This window comes from Acanthochromis polyacanthus, chromosome 9 (genome assembly GCF_021347895.1).
Source record: "Acanthochromis polyacanthus isolate Apoly-LR-REF ecotype Palm Island chromosome 9, KAUST_Apoly_ChrSc, whole genome shotgun sequence".
NCBI lineage: Eukaryota > Metazoa > Chordata > Actinopteri > Pomacentridae > Acanthochromis > Acanthochromis polyacanthus.
The window spans coordinates 38,884,373-38,901,181 of NC_067121.1; the positions used below are offsets into that span (position 1 = coordinate 38,884,373).

Genomic DNA, 16,809 nt, shown 5'->3' on the forward strand with positions numbered 1-16,809 from the left:
GGAGTCAGAGGGGTGATGTTGGGTGATATGGGGTGATGTGGGGTGATGTGGGGTGGACAGGAGTCAGAGGGGGGATGTGAGGTCATGTGGGGTGATATGGAGTGATGTGGGAGTGGACGGGAGAGTGATGTGGGGCAGATGTGGGGGTGATATGGGGTAATATAGGGTGTTGTGGGGTGATGTGGAGTGATGTAAGGTGATGTGGGGTGATATGATGTAGGGTGATATGGAATGATGTGGGGTGATGAGGGGTTATATGGGGTGGACGGGAGTGTGGTGTGGAGTGATGTAGTGTGATGTGGAGTGAAGTCGGGTGGTGTGGAGCGATGTGGGGTGACATGGGGTTGATGTAGGGTGATATGGAGTGATGTGGGAGTGGACGGGAGAGTGATATGGGGGTAATATGGGGTGGATGGGAGGGTGGTGTGGGGTGATGTAATGTGAAGTGGAGTGAAGTCGGGTGGTGTGGAGCGATGGGGGGTGACATGGGGTTGATGTAGGGTGATATTGAGTGATGTGGGAGTGGACGGGAGAGTGATATGGGGGTAATATGGGGTGGATGGGAGGGTGGTGTGGGGTGATGTAGTGTGAAGTGGGGTGCTGTGGGGTGATATGGAGTGATGTGGGGTAATATAGGGTGTTGTGGGGTCATGTGGGGTGACGTGGGGGTGATATAGGGGGATGTGAGGTCATGTGGGGTGATATGGAGTGATGTGAGGTGGATGTAGGGGTGATGTGGGGTAATATAGGGTGATATGGGGTGATGTTGGGCGATATGATGTAGGGTGATATGGGGGTTTGATGTGGGGTAATATAGGGTGTTGTGGGGTGGACGGGAGTCAGAGGGGTGATGTGAGAGTGATGTGGGGTGATGTGAGGTGGATGTAGGGGTGATGTGGGGGTGATGTGGACTAATATAAGGTGCTGTGGGGTGACGGACAGCTAAACGGAGGTCTCACCAGTTGGACAGGGCCTGCAGGGCGGCGTTCATGTAGCAGGTGTTGCCGATGTTCTTGAGTCCTGTCAGGCCTGACGGAGACAGAAAACACACCGGGGAAATTAAAAACAAGCTTCTCCTCAAACGCTTGTAAATTCTGACGGCAGATAAAAATTTTCTACAGAATCTGCAGAATTAATATTTTACAGCAGCATCAGACAGAGCAGCTACCTGGTGTATTCAGAACAGTTCATACTAATGGATTCAGTCGCTCCTGCTATTATTCTTCGTCTTATTTCCCTCTGGGGAACAATCACGCTCCGATTTTTGGCACCATATTTCCCACTACAGAGTTTTTCCGGGATGAAATGGGCCTCTGGGGGGCGACCACAGTAAAAGCAATGAGTCTGTGTAACCTTGCTTGAGTGATGTTGGTGCATTTTCCTCTTATTTCTGACGATCTGACAAACCAAAATGTCTCTTATGCTTCAGTAAATGAAACCACAATTAACAAAATCGATGAAAACAAATGCTTTTTTTCCCCCTCCATTCTCAGTTTTTATCACTCTGATTTTCATTCAGCTCATCCTAAATCCTCTTTGGGAGAAGCACAAAAATTCTTCTAAGCAGGAAAAACTCTATAATGTTTTAGTACAACACTTCTATAGATTCTGCTATTTACACTGTGAGATGCAAAATCAACATGAAGACACAAAAAAGGCTAAAGAGAGATGCAAAACCAGCAAAAAGAGACACAAAAAAAAAGACTATAAAGAAATTCAAAACCGGCAGAAAGAAACACAAAAAGAGATGTCAAACCAGCAAAGAGAGAAAAAAAATTACTAAAAGAGATGCAAAAGGACTAAAAATGAATGTGAAGCAATGCAAAACTAGCACAAAGGGACAAAAACAGAAGCAAAACCAGCACAAAGAGACCAAGAGGGCTAAAAACAGATGCAAATCAAGCAAAAAGATATGCTTTTTTGTCTTATATTTGTTTAGAATTGGACATAATTAGAAGTATGTCAGAGCAGGAGCAGCTGCTGTGTGCAGATGTGATGATTTTATTAATTCAAAGCAGATTATTTAGTATCACGTTTGTATTCAGATTTGAACAAATTATGACTCCTGAGCCTGAAATATAAACGTCTACATTCGCTTGTAAAGATCACAGATATCTTGGCAGTCTTGAGTCTGGTGGAATTATTGAAAAAAAAAAAGCATCTTTGGAGCAAAAACATCAATCATGCATTGTTGTTCTTTCATGAATTTGTTTAAGGTCTTCTGGAAAAATGATGAAATCTGCTCAGTTAAAAATTTATTTTGACTTTTTTGACTATAGCTGCTGACTCCTCTGAGTCAGCAGCTGTTCTCTGAGTTTAAACAGAAAACTGAGTTATTCAAGGAAACCCAAGTCTTCACAAGTGTACGTAAACTTCAATTTACAGCTGTAAATGTGCCGTGTCACAGCTGAGCTACCGGGTTTGTAAACAGAACAAATCAGCCAAACAACAGGAACCAAACAGTTTCTAGATCATACACTCCTTCAAGAACACTCACTGAAATACTTGGAAATTCTAAATTTCAACCCTTGGGTGTTACTGGAGGACAGAAGACTTTGTTACTTTTGTGGCATTTTTCCAAAATATTTAATTTTTATGTTGAAATTTCAGCTCAGTGAGGTTGCCATATATGGTTCCTCACCTGTTAGTGATAAAAACATTCCAGTAAATGTATATATCATCACTTAACACAACTACTCAACCGTAAAACATGTGAGCTTGGTCAACTAACCGTGGTCAGGTTTGACGTTTCGACCACAAATAATAAAGAGAACCGAGCTGCAAGTCTGTCTTTTTTCTAACTTCGGAGAAAAGAGAAAGTCTGACCTTGCATAATGGGCCGATTCAGCCGAGGACATTAGTGCTCAGAGCGTTTTTACTTTGCCTCCTGATCATACGTTACTGTATTTGTGACAAAAATAACTGGAGCAGTGACCGCTGCCAGCGCCTGAGCTTCACCACAGGAGCTTTAACAGAACATATGCCATTAGTTGGAGCTCCTGTGTCTATGGCAGCACTGTGGAAGACATTATTTACACTGGTGGATGTCAACCCACTGAGCTCTACTGCCGCCTGTGGTCTCAACTAGAGATGTCCGATATTGGCTTTGTTGCCAACACATGCCGATATTGTTCAATTTCCGATTCGGAAATCAACCGATACCGATATCTGAGGGCTGATATTACCGGACATCCCTCGTCTTAACCCGAGTCCATGTGGGATTTTTAGAGTCTTTATCTCACGCAGCTGTTTCTCCACTTTCCTTTCCAGCTCCTACATCTGACGGGACTGTTTCATACCGAGTCGTGAGCAGATCATTAACTGCTTTATTTCGTTCCAAACGACGTCTCAGACGGTTTCTGTTTGCTTTGTGCTGCCTTCAAATACAATTTCCAGCTTGAGACGGGGTGAGGCAACACATCGGTCGGTATTCATCAGCCCTCCTTCTTTTGAAGTCTGCTCGGCGTGTCAGGGCCTCTAAAAGCGCCTTGACATAAAAATTTACTGCTCTTTTTAATTCCAATCACACCTTTGCTTTGAACTTAACCAGCTGCTGATTACGGCGCCCCTCTGTGTGAGGCGTTCATTTCTAATTTTGTCAAACTTGGATTAAGAGGTGATAAAATGCAATTAAATTTTTGTCACCTCGCTGACTTCAAAAGTGCATGTCGTTAATTATTAAAATTAGAACAGTGGAATGAAAAGCGTGCCGACGGCAGCAGCACTTCAGCTGCTGAGAGGAATTTAAAACTTTCATTTTCAATGTTTAGACTTTTATTTCCCAGTTTGTTTGCTGACCTAGGAGCTTATGTTTGTGGAAACGACTAGAATGGCGCTGCAATCATCCTCATGTCTGGTAAAAGACGTTCATTGTTGGAAGAATAAGTGCAATACATGAGTGGGTACAATAAATGCTGATGTAGGTGGACCAAAGAATACAGAGAGAGCGAGAAGAGACGTAGAAAGTTCATCAGGAGGTCTCCGAGCGGACGGCCACCCACAGATACAGCAGGACCATGAAGCAGCAAAAAAAAAAAAAAAAAAAAAACTCAAATATATTTTCGCAGTGAAAATTCTGATGTCCACATTTTCAACATTTTGGGGAAATTTTTGAACATTTTTTTTAGTGGAAAAAAAAAATGTTTCTGAAGAACATTCGCATAAAAATCAACCAAAATCCAGCAAATTTCGCTGGATTTTGGTTGATTTTTATGCGAATGTTCTTCAGAAAATATTAGAAGTTCTACTGATAAATATGTAATCACTTTAGATATTTTTAGGATTTTTTTGGTAGATTTTTACTCATTTTTTGAAAATATTTACAAGAATTTTCGAGGCAAATTTGGGGGATTTTTTTAAGTAAAACTTTTAAGGAATTCTTGGAATTTTCTTCCTGAAGGTTTTGCAAATTTTCAGAAATTTGGGGAATTTTTTTGCTAGATTTTTGGATTTTTTTTCAGACAAGGAAACAATATTTTTTGGTGCCCGTAAATGAGGACAACAGGAGGGTTAAGGCGCTTTTCCACCAGCACCTGCTGGGCTTGAGAGGTTTTCCATCAGGACATAGTTCCTGGTACCAGCTATTATTTTAGTACTCATTGGACCAATTATTCTATTCTCTTCTGCCACACTTGACTAAAATCATCTAATTCTTTGTGCCACATCTGTGCATGCTCACCTCTGGCTCGCACGTCGTCCTCCTCCTCCGTCTCCATGTCCAGGTCTTCACAGCCTCCATTAGAGGGCACTCTCAGAGAGGTCGGGCTCCCAGGGGCCCTGCCGTTATCCTGCAGCAACAGGACGCACAGAGCTCACCGTTAAACTCTCGTCTCATAAATGAATAACCACGACTTGACAGTGACGGAGTGTATCATGGTTCTGCAGGTTCATCACTAACGCTGCTCTCCAGCTCAGAGAACAGATGGAGCTGTGAGATAATGGAAGAGGGGAGCCCGGCTCTCACCTGGCCAATGCTCTGTGGCGATGGGAGGGGTTTGATGTTGGCGTGGGACGAGTGAGGACCTAGTTTACGCTCCAGGAACACCTCCTTGCCGCAGGCGTAGCACCACACTCGCAGCGTGGTCAGGTTCACGGTGAGGTTGTGCCTCGTCTCCTGCACACAAAGTTGTGAAAGAGAGAAAAAAATTCTGCTGAATGGACGTATCAGGCTGTGTAGATAAAGGAAAACAAGTCCAACCATGTTAATATTTGACCGAGAACAGCTGAACACACGTGGCAACAATCAGCAACTGGAGTTCTGCCGCTCTGACAGAACTAAACTATGTGTCTGCGCAGAAGTCCACAGACTGAAGGCAAGTTTATTTGTACAGAACCCTTCATGTCCAACACAATTCAAAGTGCTTTACATAAACACTGAGAGCATTTCAGTGAGGTGCAGATTAGGGCTGGACCCGGATATCCCGAATATCCGAATATTCGTTCGCTACAGCACTATCCGGATATTAATTTTGGTATCCGAATATTCGCCTCGCCTCGCCCCGTCGGACGTCATCGGGTGGAAAGAATATGCAGCGTTACCGTCTTCCCTCCGCCATCGGCCCACATCGGCTCATCTCGTCGTGTGATCACATAAACATATACACATATGTCGATGTGATCACCCCCAGACAAAAATATTCGGAGCTCGTCTCTTCCCTGCGCCTTCGGCCCACTTCGGCTCATCCCACCGTGTTCTTCGGCTCATTTCGGCTCCTCCATTCATGTTTGTAAACACCACTCAAATGTCCGGGTTGCTGCCGACTCTGAAGTCACGCCTCACTTCGTTGCATAAACACAAGACAAGATGCTGAAGACCGGTGTTCAGTTTACTAAAGACTAAACGAGGGCAAAATGTGGACCCAGGAGACCAGACAAACGGATCCGACTATTCGGGCCGTCTCCGACACCGCTGCACGAACCACACGAACGGATCCGAATATTCAGCCCACCGCCGCCCCCCCGTCGGACGTTACGGGGCAGAACAAATATTTGGATATTCGTCTTTAATAGGGCCCGAATATTCGGAGGCCAGAAACCACTATTCGGGCCAGCCCTAGTGCAGATAGTTAAAAGATACCGTGTAGATTTCATGCATAGGTGCATGAGAAAACAAATGTTTTCAACCTGGATTTAAAAGCATCTACATTCGATGAAAGTTTAATCTCCACTTGCAGTTTGTTCCACTTGTTTGCAGCAGAACAGCTAAATGCTGCTTCTCCATGTTTAGTCCGGACTCGGGTCTGGACCAGCTGACCTGAGTCCGTGGATCTAAGAGCCCTGCTGGGTTTGTATCTGAACACATCACAGATGCATTCTGGGATTTGTAAACGATCAGTAGGGTTTTAAAATCTATTCTGCGACTGACTGGAAGCCAGCGTAGAGCTTTCAGAAGTGGTGTGAGGTGTTCAGATCTCTTAGTCCCGGGTGAAACTCCAGCAGCAGCATTCTGGATGAGCTGAAGCTGTTTAATGCTCTTTTTGGGAAGTTCTGCTAAAACACCATTACAGTAATCCAGTCTACAGCAGATGAATGCGTGGATGAGGTTCTCCCGGTCTTTTTGGGAGACAAAACTGTTATGAAGACTTCTGGTTCTGCTGGCAGTGGAACTAAATGCCTCAAGTACAATATAAGTCCAGTAAAATAAAAGAATTAGTCCTGTTTGTGATGTCCTGCTACTGTTCTTCGTACATCACTGACAAAATGGAAATTTATAATATCAGCGTCTATTGAGTATTGATTTTGGATTTTCCATTATACAGCCACACCTCCAGCTCTACCTCCAGACTGTACTCTAAGTAACTCTAAATAAAGTATTCGAGTACTTGTAACAGACACATAAAGTGATTGTTTTCATAACAAATAATCATGGAATTTGTAAAGACATGATCACAATGAACATAAAAAAATGTTTGGTTTCTTACTTTTCATAAAAATGTGTGTCAGATATATCCCATGGACTTCAAAAGCCCCTAAATTATAAACTGACCCATAAAATCAATGTAAATGTTAATAAATTACTGCTTGGTTTTGTCTGTTTTGTGCACTACGTGTTATCGCTTGTTGTTTTCCTTTTTGCATGTCTTTGTTCAGTTTTAGTTTCACGTTATTTGTAATTTCTTCATTTTTGATCTGCCAATGGGACAGCTTCAACCTGTCCCGTTTTAAACGATAAAATAAGCACGCATCTGCAGAGCTCGAAACTGTGCACACATCCCAAAAAGTGCAGCAGCATTCAGACAGAGCTGGGCGTCTCTGGTGGATCGGAGACAGAATGAGGCTGCAGGAGGGCAGAAGAGCTGCCGCCGTGCAAACATGGCCGAGTTCTGCTGACCCACTGCTGCTCCGACACACCGGCAGGTCCACACGAGACCCAACACCAGCAGACTCTGCATTATTCATCAGGGCTGCATTAGCTTCACACCGAGGGGCAGAGAGCAGCTGGCAGGGCGACACAGCAGCCTGCGAGTGCCCGATTTAAATCATTTATAGCAGCTTTATAGCATTAACAGCTAGCTCAGTTTACAGGGCCTATAGGCTGCTGTAGCGTTTTGTTAACCCTCCGGTTTGGTAAATATTTTCAAAAAATTAGTAAAAATCCTCTCAAAAAAAATCTTAAAACTATCTAAAGTGATGACATATATATCAGTAATACTTTCAATATTTTCTTTAAGAAATTCACAAAAAAAAAATCAACCAGGCATTGGTTGATTTTTTTTGTGAATGTTCTTACAGAAACAGTTTTAACATTTCTTTTTTCCACCAAAAAATGTTCAAAGATTTCCCCAAAATGTTGAAAATGTGGACATCAGAAGTTTCAGTGTGAATATATATATATATATATATATATATGTATCCTTGTCTGAAAAAAATCCAAAAATTTAGCAAAAAAAATTCCCCAAATTTATGAAAATTTGCAAAACCTTCAGGAAGAAAATTCCAATACTTCCTTTAAAGTTTCCCTCAAAAGTTTTTTTTTTTTTAAATCCCCCAAATTTGGCGAAAAAAATCTGGTAAATATTTTCAAAAAATGAGTAAAATCTTACAAAAAATCTAAAGTGACTCCATATAAATCAGTAAACCTTCTGATATTTTCTTAAGAACGTTCGCATAAAAATCAACCAAAATCCACTGAAATTCGCTGGATTTTGGTTCATTTTTAATATTTATTTTTTTCCACCAAAAAAATGATCAAAGATTTCCCCAAAATTTTGAAAATGTGGAAATCAGAAGTTTTTTTCAACATTTTTAAATTTTAAACTGGGTCAATTTTGACCCGCAGGACGACACGAGGGTTAAAGCAAAAACAGATCCTACATCAGCACACAGCCAGAATAATACTCAGGAAGAGGATATAATGCAGGAAAACCTGTGTGATCGCATCAACAGCAGATATTTCATCCATGGTAACTGTTTATGCTGCTGCTTTCCATCTCACACCTGCCTCTGAGTGTGATCTGGAGCGGGTCAGGTCTGGTTTAGTCTGCAAAATAAAACGCTCAGCTGTCGAGTCTGTTCTGCTCATCTCCAGCTCTCTGCCTTCAAGACATTACTGACTCGAATCAATAAGACATAAGGAACGCCAGCGGCTACTGTTCTCCTCCTATCTGCAGTGTTTCACAAACAAAATGTGGCTGTTTTAGTGCAAGTAGCGCTAAAGCAAATGCAAGACTTAAATAGTTCATCTACAATGTGCAGAGGGACTTCCCAAAGTTCTTTTTGATGCATAATGATGTTTGAAATGTAATTATGTCTCCTGTTTTGTATTAAAAGTGGAGCTTCGACTTTCATCCTCAACTCTCTGAGCGAGTGACTCGTATTTACTCCCAGTGTCATTTGACTAGCAGAGGAACTCATTCTCATCTGAAGTGAACCAGCAGCAGATTCTCCTCCTGCATAGTGAAGAGATTAAAATGTTTGCATCCCCTCAGGGCCTCCAGGGCACTAATTAAGCATGGCTGCCTTTCTTACTAGATTTAAAGACGGTTTCTGCTTTAAAAAACACACAAAAAGCAGATGGAAAGCTGCAGACAGAAGTCCCAGATAGAGAATGAAAATCAAATTCATGAGTGATATTTCATGTGAGGGCCTCCAGCGAGTATTACAGTCTGTATCTGACATCCGTCTCACCTCCGGGTTTAGAGCTCAGGCCTCTTAGCATGAAGCTCTGAGCATTTGATTTAGGTTCTAATAGAGCAAACTGCACATTCGCCTCACATCCTTTATCGCGCCTTCTAACCCCACTTAGCCTGGAGTGCTGCAAGAAAAGCCTGAGTCAACAGTGAGGAGACCGACGGCTGAGTAAGAGGGATGGATCCTGTAACCATGGAGCCGACAGAACCGGTGAATCTCCCCCACTTCCCAGAGGAATGCCAATTAATAATGGATGATCCGCTGCTGAAGCTGAACTGAATGTGGAGAAGCAGGCACACGGAGTCGGCCTGGTGGTTTCTAACAACGCGTGCACTTCAAAAGCTAAAACACAGACACGTGCACGTTCTCTGATCGTGGAGACTTAATGTTAAAAATAAGAGCAGGGCTGGGTTGGTGTTATTCCAAGGCAGTGGTATTCCTGTCCTAGTCTGCCATCTGTGCCTCCTCAGCTCCTCCACTGATATATTTGCTCATTAATTCTGCTTTCAGTTGGACGTTGTCCGGACTCGGTCCCTTTCAGTCACTTTTCGACTCTTTTTTTGCTCATTAACCAGCATTTCCTGGCTTCGTCGGGCAAGAGATCATATTTGGTAACTTCTAAGGTTGTCTGATAATATCGACCCATCAATATCATCTGCTCGATATCGGCATAAAAATGTAATATCGGTCAATATTGTTATTGTTTTTTTGCCGATCATGAAAACCGATAAAATAATGCCTGGATTCTGCCAGCATTTACCGGATAAAGGGAGGGAGAGTGTTTGAGACAATTTTTAAAAAAATATATATAGTAACTTCACTGACCTTGAATTTCAATATGAAAATTAGACGTTTTGATACATTTATATAAATGTAATCACTTCAGATATTTTTAGGATTTTTTCTGGAAGATTTTTATTCATTTTCTGAAAATATTTCCAAGAACTTTCTTGCCAAATTTGGGGGATTTTTTTTTTTAAATAAAACTTTTCAGGGAAACTTTCAAGGAATTATTGGAAATTTTTTCCGGAAGGTTTTTGTAAATTTTCATAAATTTGCGGGGGTTATTAGCTAAACTTTTGTTTTTTTTCCAGACAAGGAAACAGTATTTTTCGGTGCTTGTAAATTAGTAGGGCTGGCCCGAATACTGGTTTCTGGCGTCTGAATATTCGGGCCCTATTAATGACAAATATCCGAATATTCGTTCTGCCCCATAACATCCGACGTCTTGTGTTTATGCAACGAAGTGAAGCGTGACGTCAGAGTCGGCAGCCACCCGGCCATTCGGGTGGTGTTAAGAAACACGAATGGAGGAGCCGAGATGAGCCGAAGTGGGGCGAAGGGAAGAGACGAGCTCCGAATATTTTCGTCTGGGGGGAGGAAGGGGGTGATCACATAGACATATGTGTATATGTTTGTGTGATCACACGACGATGTCAGCCGATGTGGGCTGAAGGCGGAGGGAAGACAGTAACGCCGCATATTCTTTCCACCCGGTAACGTCCGATGGGAGGGGTCCGAATATTCGGATACCAAATTAATATCCGGATACCACCGTAGCGAACGAATATTCGGATATTCGGGTCCAGCCCAAGAGGACAGCAGGACGGTTAAAGACGTCGCGCCTCACCTGTGAGTGGACGGTGCTGTGGTCGGTGTGAGATTCTCCACAGCCAACATATGCACAGCCGTTCTAAAGAGAAACACAAACACCAGGGTGTTAAAAATCAACAACCAAGTGTCAGGAGGTAGGATTTCACACAGATCAACGTGTTTTTTTTACTGGTAGCGTTGTCTTACCTCCAGACACGCCCACAAATTTGGTCCTCCAACTTTGCAGTCTTGGCACTGGCCCTAGAAAAACATGGAGATGCTCTGGTTAGATTTACCTCTTCTGATGTGAAATCAAAAAAGGAATCAAACACTATTAAAAGAGGGGAGTGGGCAGGGTCACTCACATGGGATTTCTGAATGAGTTCCTCTTTGGTGATCTCCCCCACGCAGTCCAGATGGGGGCAGTCACAGCTGGTCGCCGGTGGCATCGCTCTCCCACCGGCCTGAAAGGGAAAACAGAAAGAAAACACTCAACAAAAAAAAAAAGAAATGCCAAAGTTCTTTCATCAGCCCTACACACCCTGTCAAAAGTTTTAGGACACTTTCTCATTCAAATAAAGTAGAACCTGTCCTAAAACTTTTGACAGGGGGTGTACGTCTGACACAGGATGCCGTAACGGGAAATAAATTCACAGCACTGAGGAAAAAGTTCAACAGTCAGACCACAGTTATATAACAGAAGTTTTTCCGTGTCTGCATGACTGAAAAATTCCTCCTATTATCGTTACAATCAGTCACTGACACGCCAAGCAGTAAAACATGAAACGTAGCTCATGTTCAACCAGCACCATCTGCGTGCCGACACCAGAAATGATTTCACTGCTGACAAAGTAGAAAAACGCAGAACAAGTTGGTTCAAATCTCCTAAAAATAGCTCCCAAATGATGGAAAGAACGGGAGGAAGACGGCCTGCTCTGATCCGGGCTCAGAAATGTGGGTCAGGAGCTTCATCACGGATATGAATTCTACTTCTGCTGGAGCGGAGGGTAGCGGGCGTCTTCACATGTTAGCGCTGTAACTGCAGGTTTAGCGCGGAATCAGAAACCAGAACGGCTCATTTCCCAGTTCTAAGAAAAACAAATATACCCAGAAACATCAACAAAACATCACGAAATCCAACAAATGAAGCAGGTAAAATACCAGTAAAAGAACTACAGTATTAAATATACTAAAAAAAGCATCATAAAATGTAATCAAATAAAGAAATATGTCGATCAGCTGTTTCTAAGTATTTTATTGACGGTCTGATGTTCTTAAATGTGATTTTTTTCTTTGTTTTTTTCTACATTTTTTGAAGTTTTGAGTCACTTTTCTTCACTGCATTTAGTTTTACTTTACATACAGAATGTTTATTTTCATATATTTTATGCACAATGGAGCTTTATTAATTTTATTTTAAAAAAAACTAAAATTCTAAATTAAATGTGAATATTTTCTGGTTTATTTTTCTTCCTTTTATTCTCTGTGACAGGAACCTGTAAATAAACAGTGAGCATAACAGGAAGCTACAGGGAAAATATCAGTATTTACACACGTGGACAAAATTGTTGGTACCCCTCAGTTAAAGAAGGAAAAACCCACAATTCTCACTGAAATCACTTGAAACTCACAAAAGTAACAATAGATAAAAATTTATTGAAAATTAAATAATCAAAATCAGCCATTACTTTTGAATTGTTGATTAACATAATTATTAAAAAAAACAAACTAATGAAATAGGGCTGGACAAAAATGATGGTACCCATAACTTAATATTTTGTTGCACAACCTTTTGAGGCAATCACTGCAATTAAACGATTTCTGTATTTGTCAATGAGCGTTCTGCAGCTGTCAACAGGTATTTTGGCCCACTCCTCATGAGCAAACAGCTCCAGTTGTCTCAGGTTTGATGGGTGTCTTCTCCAAATGGCATGTTTCAGCTCCTTCCACATATGTTCAATGGGATTCAGATCTGGGCTCATAGAAGGCCACTTTAGAATAGTCCAACGCTTTTCTCTCAGCCATTCTTGGGTGTTTTTGGCTGTGTGTTTTGGATCGTTGTCCTGTTGGAAGACCCATGACCTGCGACTGAGACCAAGCTTTCTGACACTAGGCAGCACATTTCTCTCCAGAATGTCTTGATAGTCTTCAGATTTCATCGTACCTTGCACACTTTCAAGACACCCTGTGCCAGATGCAGCAAAGCAGCCCCAAAACATTACTGAGCCTCCTCCATGTTTCACCGTAGGGACAGTGTTCTTTTCTTCGTATGCTTGGTTTTTGAGTCTATGAACATAGAGTTGATGTGCCTTACCAAAAAGCTCCAGTTTGGTCTCATCTGTCCAAAGGACATTCTCCCAGACGCTTTGTGGCTTGTCAACATGCATTTTTGCAAATTCCAGTCTGGCTTTTTTATGAGTTTTTTTCAGCAGTGGTGTCCTCCTTGGTCGTCTCCCATGAAGTCCACTTTGGCTCAAACAACGACGAATGGTGCGATCTGACACTGATGTACCTTGGCCTTGGAGTTCACCTTTAATTTCTTTGGAGGTTGCTCTGGGCTCTTTGGATACAATTCCAACGATCCGTCTCTTCAATTTGTCATCAATTTTCCTCTTGCGGCCACGTCCAGGGAGGTTGGCTACTGTCCCGTGGGTCTTGAACTTCTGAATAATATGAGCCACTGTTGTCACAGGAACTTCAAGCTGTTTAGAGATGGTCTTATAGCCTTTACCTTTAAGATGTTTGTCTATCATTTTTTTTCGGATGTCCTGGGACAATTCTCTCCTTCGCTTTCTGTTGTCCATGTTCAGTGTGGTACACACCTTTTCACCAAACAGCAGGGTGACTACTTGTCTCCCTTTAAATAGGCAGACTGACTGATTATGAGTTTGGAAACACCTGTGATGTCAATTAAATGACACACCTGAGTTAATCATGTCACTCTGGTCAAATAGTTTTCAATCTTTTATAGAGGTACCATCATTTTTGTCCAGGCCTGTTTCATTAGTTTGTTTTTTTAAATAATTATGTTAATCAACAATTCAAAAGTAATGGCTGTTTTTGATTATTGAATTTTCAATAAATTTTTATTTATTGTTACTTTTGTGAGTTTCAAGTGATTTCAGTGAGAATTGTGGGTTTTTCCTTCTTTAACTGAGGGGTACCAACAATTTTGTCCACGTGTGTATCTACTTCAAGATCAATCTGTAGAATGTTATTTTTCAGTATTTCGCCTTATTAAAGAATCTAATATCTTTACTTTCCACATCCAGATAAATGTCAACCAGCTGAACATCCACATGTAAAAGAACTACTTACTTCTGCACATTCCTGACTGAAATATTTGCATTTTCCTCTTCGCTGTTGTAATATTACAAATATTATTAATGAAAAAATACTTATTTGATCATAATATTTTTCTGTATTTTCCATTTGCACAGCAGAAACTGAAACTGTGTAAAAATACAACCCGGGTTGTGATCACCGTCAGCTACGAGTGCAGGTGCTTCTTCTGCTCAAGTAGGACTACAAATAATGAACATATCTGATGTTTGGAATGGAATGAACACACTGAGATGAATGTGAAAGTCAAATCACTGACGCAGAGCATAAAATCCACGGTCACACCCCGTTTCCATTACTGGTGGTCAAATGGGGAAAAAAAGCAAAAAGTGGCAAAGTGGCAAATAAGTGGAGGCAGGAATCGCATGTCTGCAGAAAGGAAATGCAGAAATGCGGATGAATTAAAGACACAAACCCATGATTTTAAAGCACTAATTAGCTCCGGCTAGAAGCTTATTTTCTGCTCCGTCTGCTGAATGTACACAATATTATGAGGCTTACTTTCTGGTAAGCCTCTTCCTATCCTCTTACCATTTCTGACTTTCAGCTGGATCCCGTCTGTAATCCCTGGTCCCTGCAGTGGGGGGTCAAGAGGTTTATTCCTGTTGCTTCTTTCTACGTGCCGCCGTAAGAGGCTGCAATTATTGATTCTTCAGTAGAAGTAATTCGAACCTAAAACCATTCTGAATGATTAAACCCACTCCTAACCTTCACTATCGTACTACTACCCGTGTTGAAAGTTCATTCTGCATAATCTTAATTTATGCAGAATTAGCGCAACACAACATGAAGAACCACCGCTCTATTTTCTGTGTAGCAGGACAATAAGAAACCAGTAGAACATTCTGCTATCCGATCCCCACAAGGCAGCAGCTCTGCACCGACTCAGGAGGCCTCAGAGAACATGGAGGGTCCGTCTGTCCAGAGACAGAACTGTCGCATCAGAAAACTAAAAACCGTCCCACTGGGAGCAGGAACCACACTTCTTCTAAGAGACAGACCGGCGATGTTTGGGTCGTAGCTTTAAGACATCCTCTCAGGGAAGGAAGGGAGGAAGGGAGGAAGGAAGGAAGGAAGGAAGGAAGGAAGGAAGGAAGGAAGGAAGGAAGGAAGGAAGGAAGGAAGGAAGGAAGGAAGGATGGAGGGATGGATGGATGGATGGATGGATGGATGGATGGATGGATGGATGGATGGAGGGATGGATAGTGACTTTAAGATTATCTCTTCTTCTAAGTAACTTTCTCCACCTCTTCAGACACCTAACCACTGTTTTCCCTCGTGAGTGAGGCTGCAAAGTGTGTGTTTCTGTTGAACACTAGCATTGAGGTTTTCTAGGAAAGTTCGCCTAGCCGCGCTAGACAACCCACGGCAACGAATTTAATTCTCTGCCAGGGTGGGTCTAGTTACCCTCCATAAGGCTCGAGGCTGGATTCTCCTAAAACTGGCCGGACCAATCACCATGAAGTGTAGAGTCAGAAGGCGGGCGTAACGAAGTGACGACAGAGGCGTGACGATTCTGACAGAAACAACCGGCGCACAATAAACAGTTATCTTTCCACTCGGCTTTGGCCACAGCCCTTAAAGATTTGAAGCTAAAATTCAACTTGAAAGATAAACAAAGGACGGCACTGAAGTGTGTCATTGAGAAGAAAGACGTATTTGGACTTATGCCGACGGGATATGGCAAATCCTTAATATACCAGTTGGCTCCGCTGGTTGGGAAGCTAATGGGACTTAGCCACAATCCGCCGGCGCTCTAGGAACTCCGTCAGCCTATCCGTTGCGCTGATTGGTTGTATACCTACCCAATTGCTGCAGAGTGATTTGATAGACAACCTTTTAGCCCGTCTCCCTCCCTGTCGAGCGGCCCTAGACCCTTGTACCTTCAGAACATGGCTCTAGCACGGCTAGGCTAGCTATCAGTGGCATTAGGAGAGCAGAAACCAGCTGTTGTGTCACATGCATTTCAGCACATTTAAACCAACGATGGTAAAAACGTCCTGCCTGCAGCGTCACAGCGTGGACAGCTTTGACTTATATATGAGGAAGAACTAGCTCTGACCTTACTGGGGGGAATATTCTGATAAATATTGCAATTTATGATAGATTTTTTTTAAAGTCACACTGTAATAGAGATAAAACGTGTGAGGAGCATTAGCACGTGACTGAATCTGTAACAACACTGAAACATGTGCACCTTGTACACACTGATGGTGTCGCAATATGTCCAAGGTGTGGCTATTCAGTCAAACCACAACATGCACGTCTGAAGCACGGAGTTTACACCGACTGAGGGGACGGAGTAAGCAGCACCTGACTGCTTCCATCCGATCAAATTAACCAAATCTGAATTACAGCGTCAGGATAAACTCCTCGTGTGTCTTAGGTTGCAGTCTTTGTCGTTTGCCAGTTGAAAACACGAGACGTCGCTGTGCTTGAGGTTAAGAAAGTGACTATTTCATTTTATGCTCGAGTCTATGAGTGCTGCTTGTTAGGAGCCACAAGTCGATAAAATTACTCTTTAAAGCAATGACGAGGAGGCATCCTATATCCCAACAACAGGTCAGAAACACAGGAAGAAGCAGCAGATGCTCAGTTCAGTTCATGTTCAGTCTTGCAAAAGTCAATACGCCTGTTTCCCCTCCTCATCAATATGATCTTCAAGTCCATTTAACAATCTGTTATCACACGAGTTCCCCTAACCATCCATATAAATCAGCAATGTCTAACTCATCTTAGTTCAGT

The 16,809-nt window shown here is 42.3% G+C and overlaps 1 protein-coding gene across 1 annotated transcript in view; it reads right to left on the minus strand.

The window, feature by feature from the left end:
- Positions 1-16,809, minus strand: part of usp33 (ubiquitin specific peptidase 33) — a 36,085-nt gene that overhangs the window by 16,610 nt on the left and 2,666 nt on the right. Inside the window, exons 2-7 of the mRNA XM_051952916.1 lie at positions 11,088-11,186; positions 10,930-10,983; positions 10,760-10,822; positions 4,964-5,113; positions 4,679-4,787; positions 960-1,029 (exon numbers count right to left, since the gene is read on the minus strand). Of these exons, the coding sequence (XP_051808876.1) occupies positions 960-1,029; positions 4,679-4,787; positions 4,964-5,113; positions 10,760-10,822; positions 10,930-10,983; positions 11,088-11,171 (530 nt within the window). The 5' untranslated portion in view covers positions 11,172-11,186. The remainder of the gene's footprint in view (positions 1-959; positions 1,030-4,678; positions 4,788-4,963; positions 5,114-10,759; positions 10,823-10,929; positions 10,984-11,087; positions 11,187-16,809) is intronic.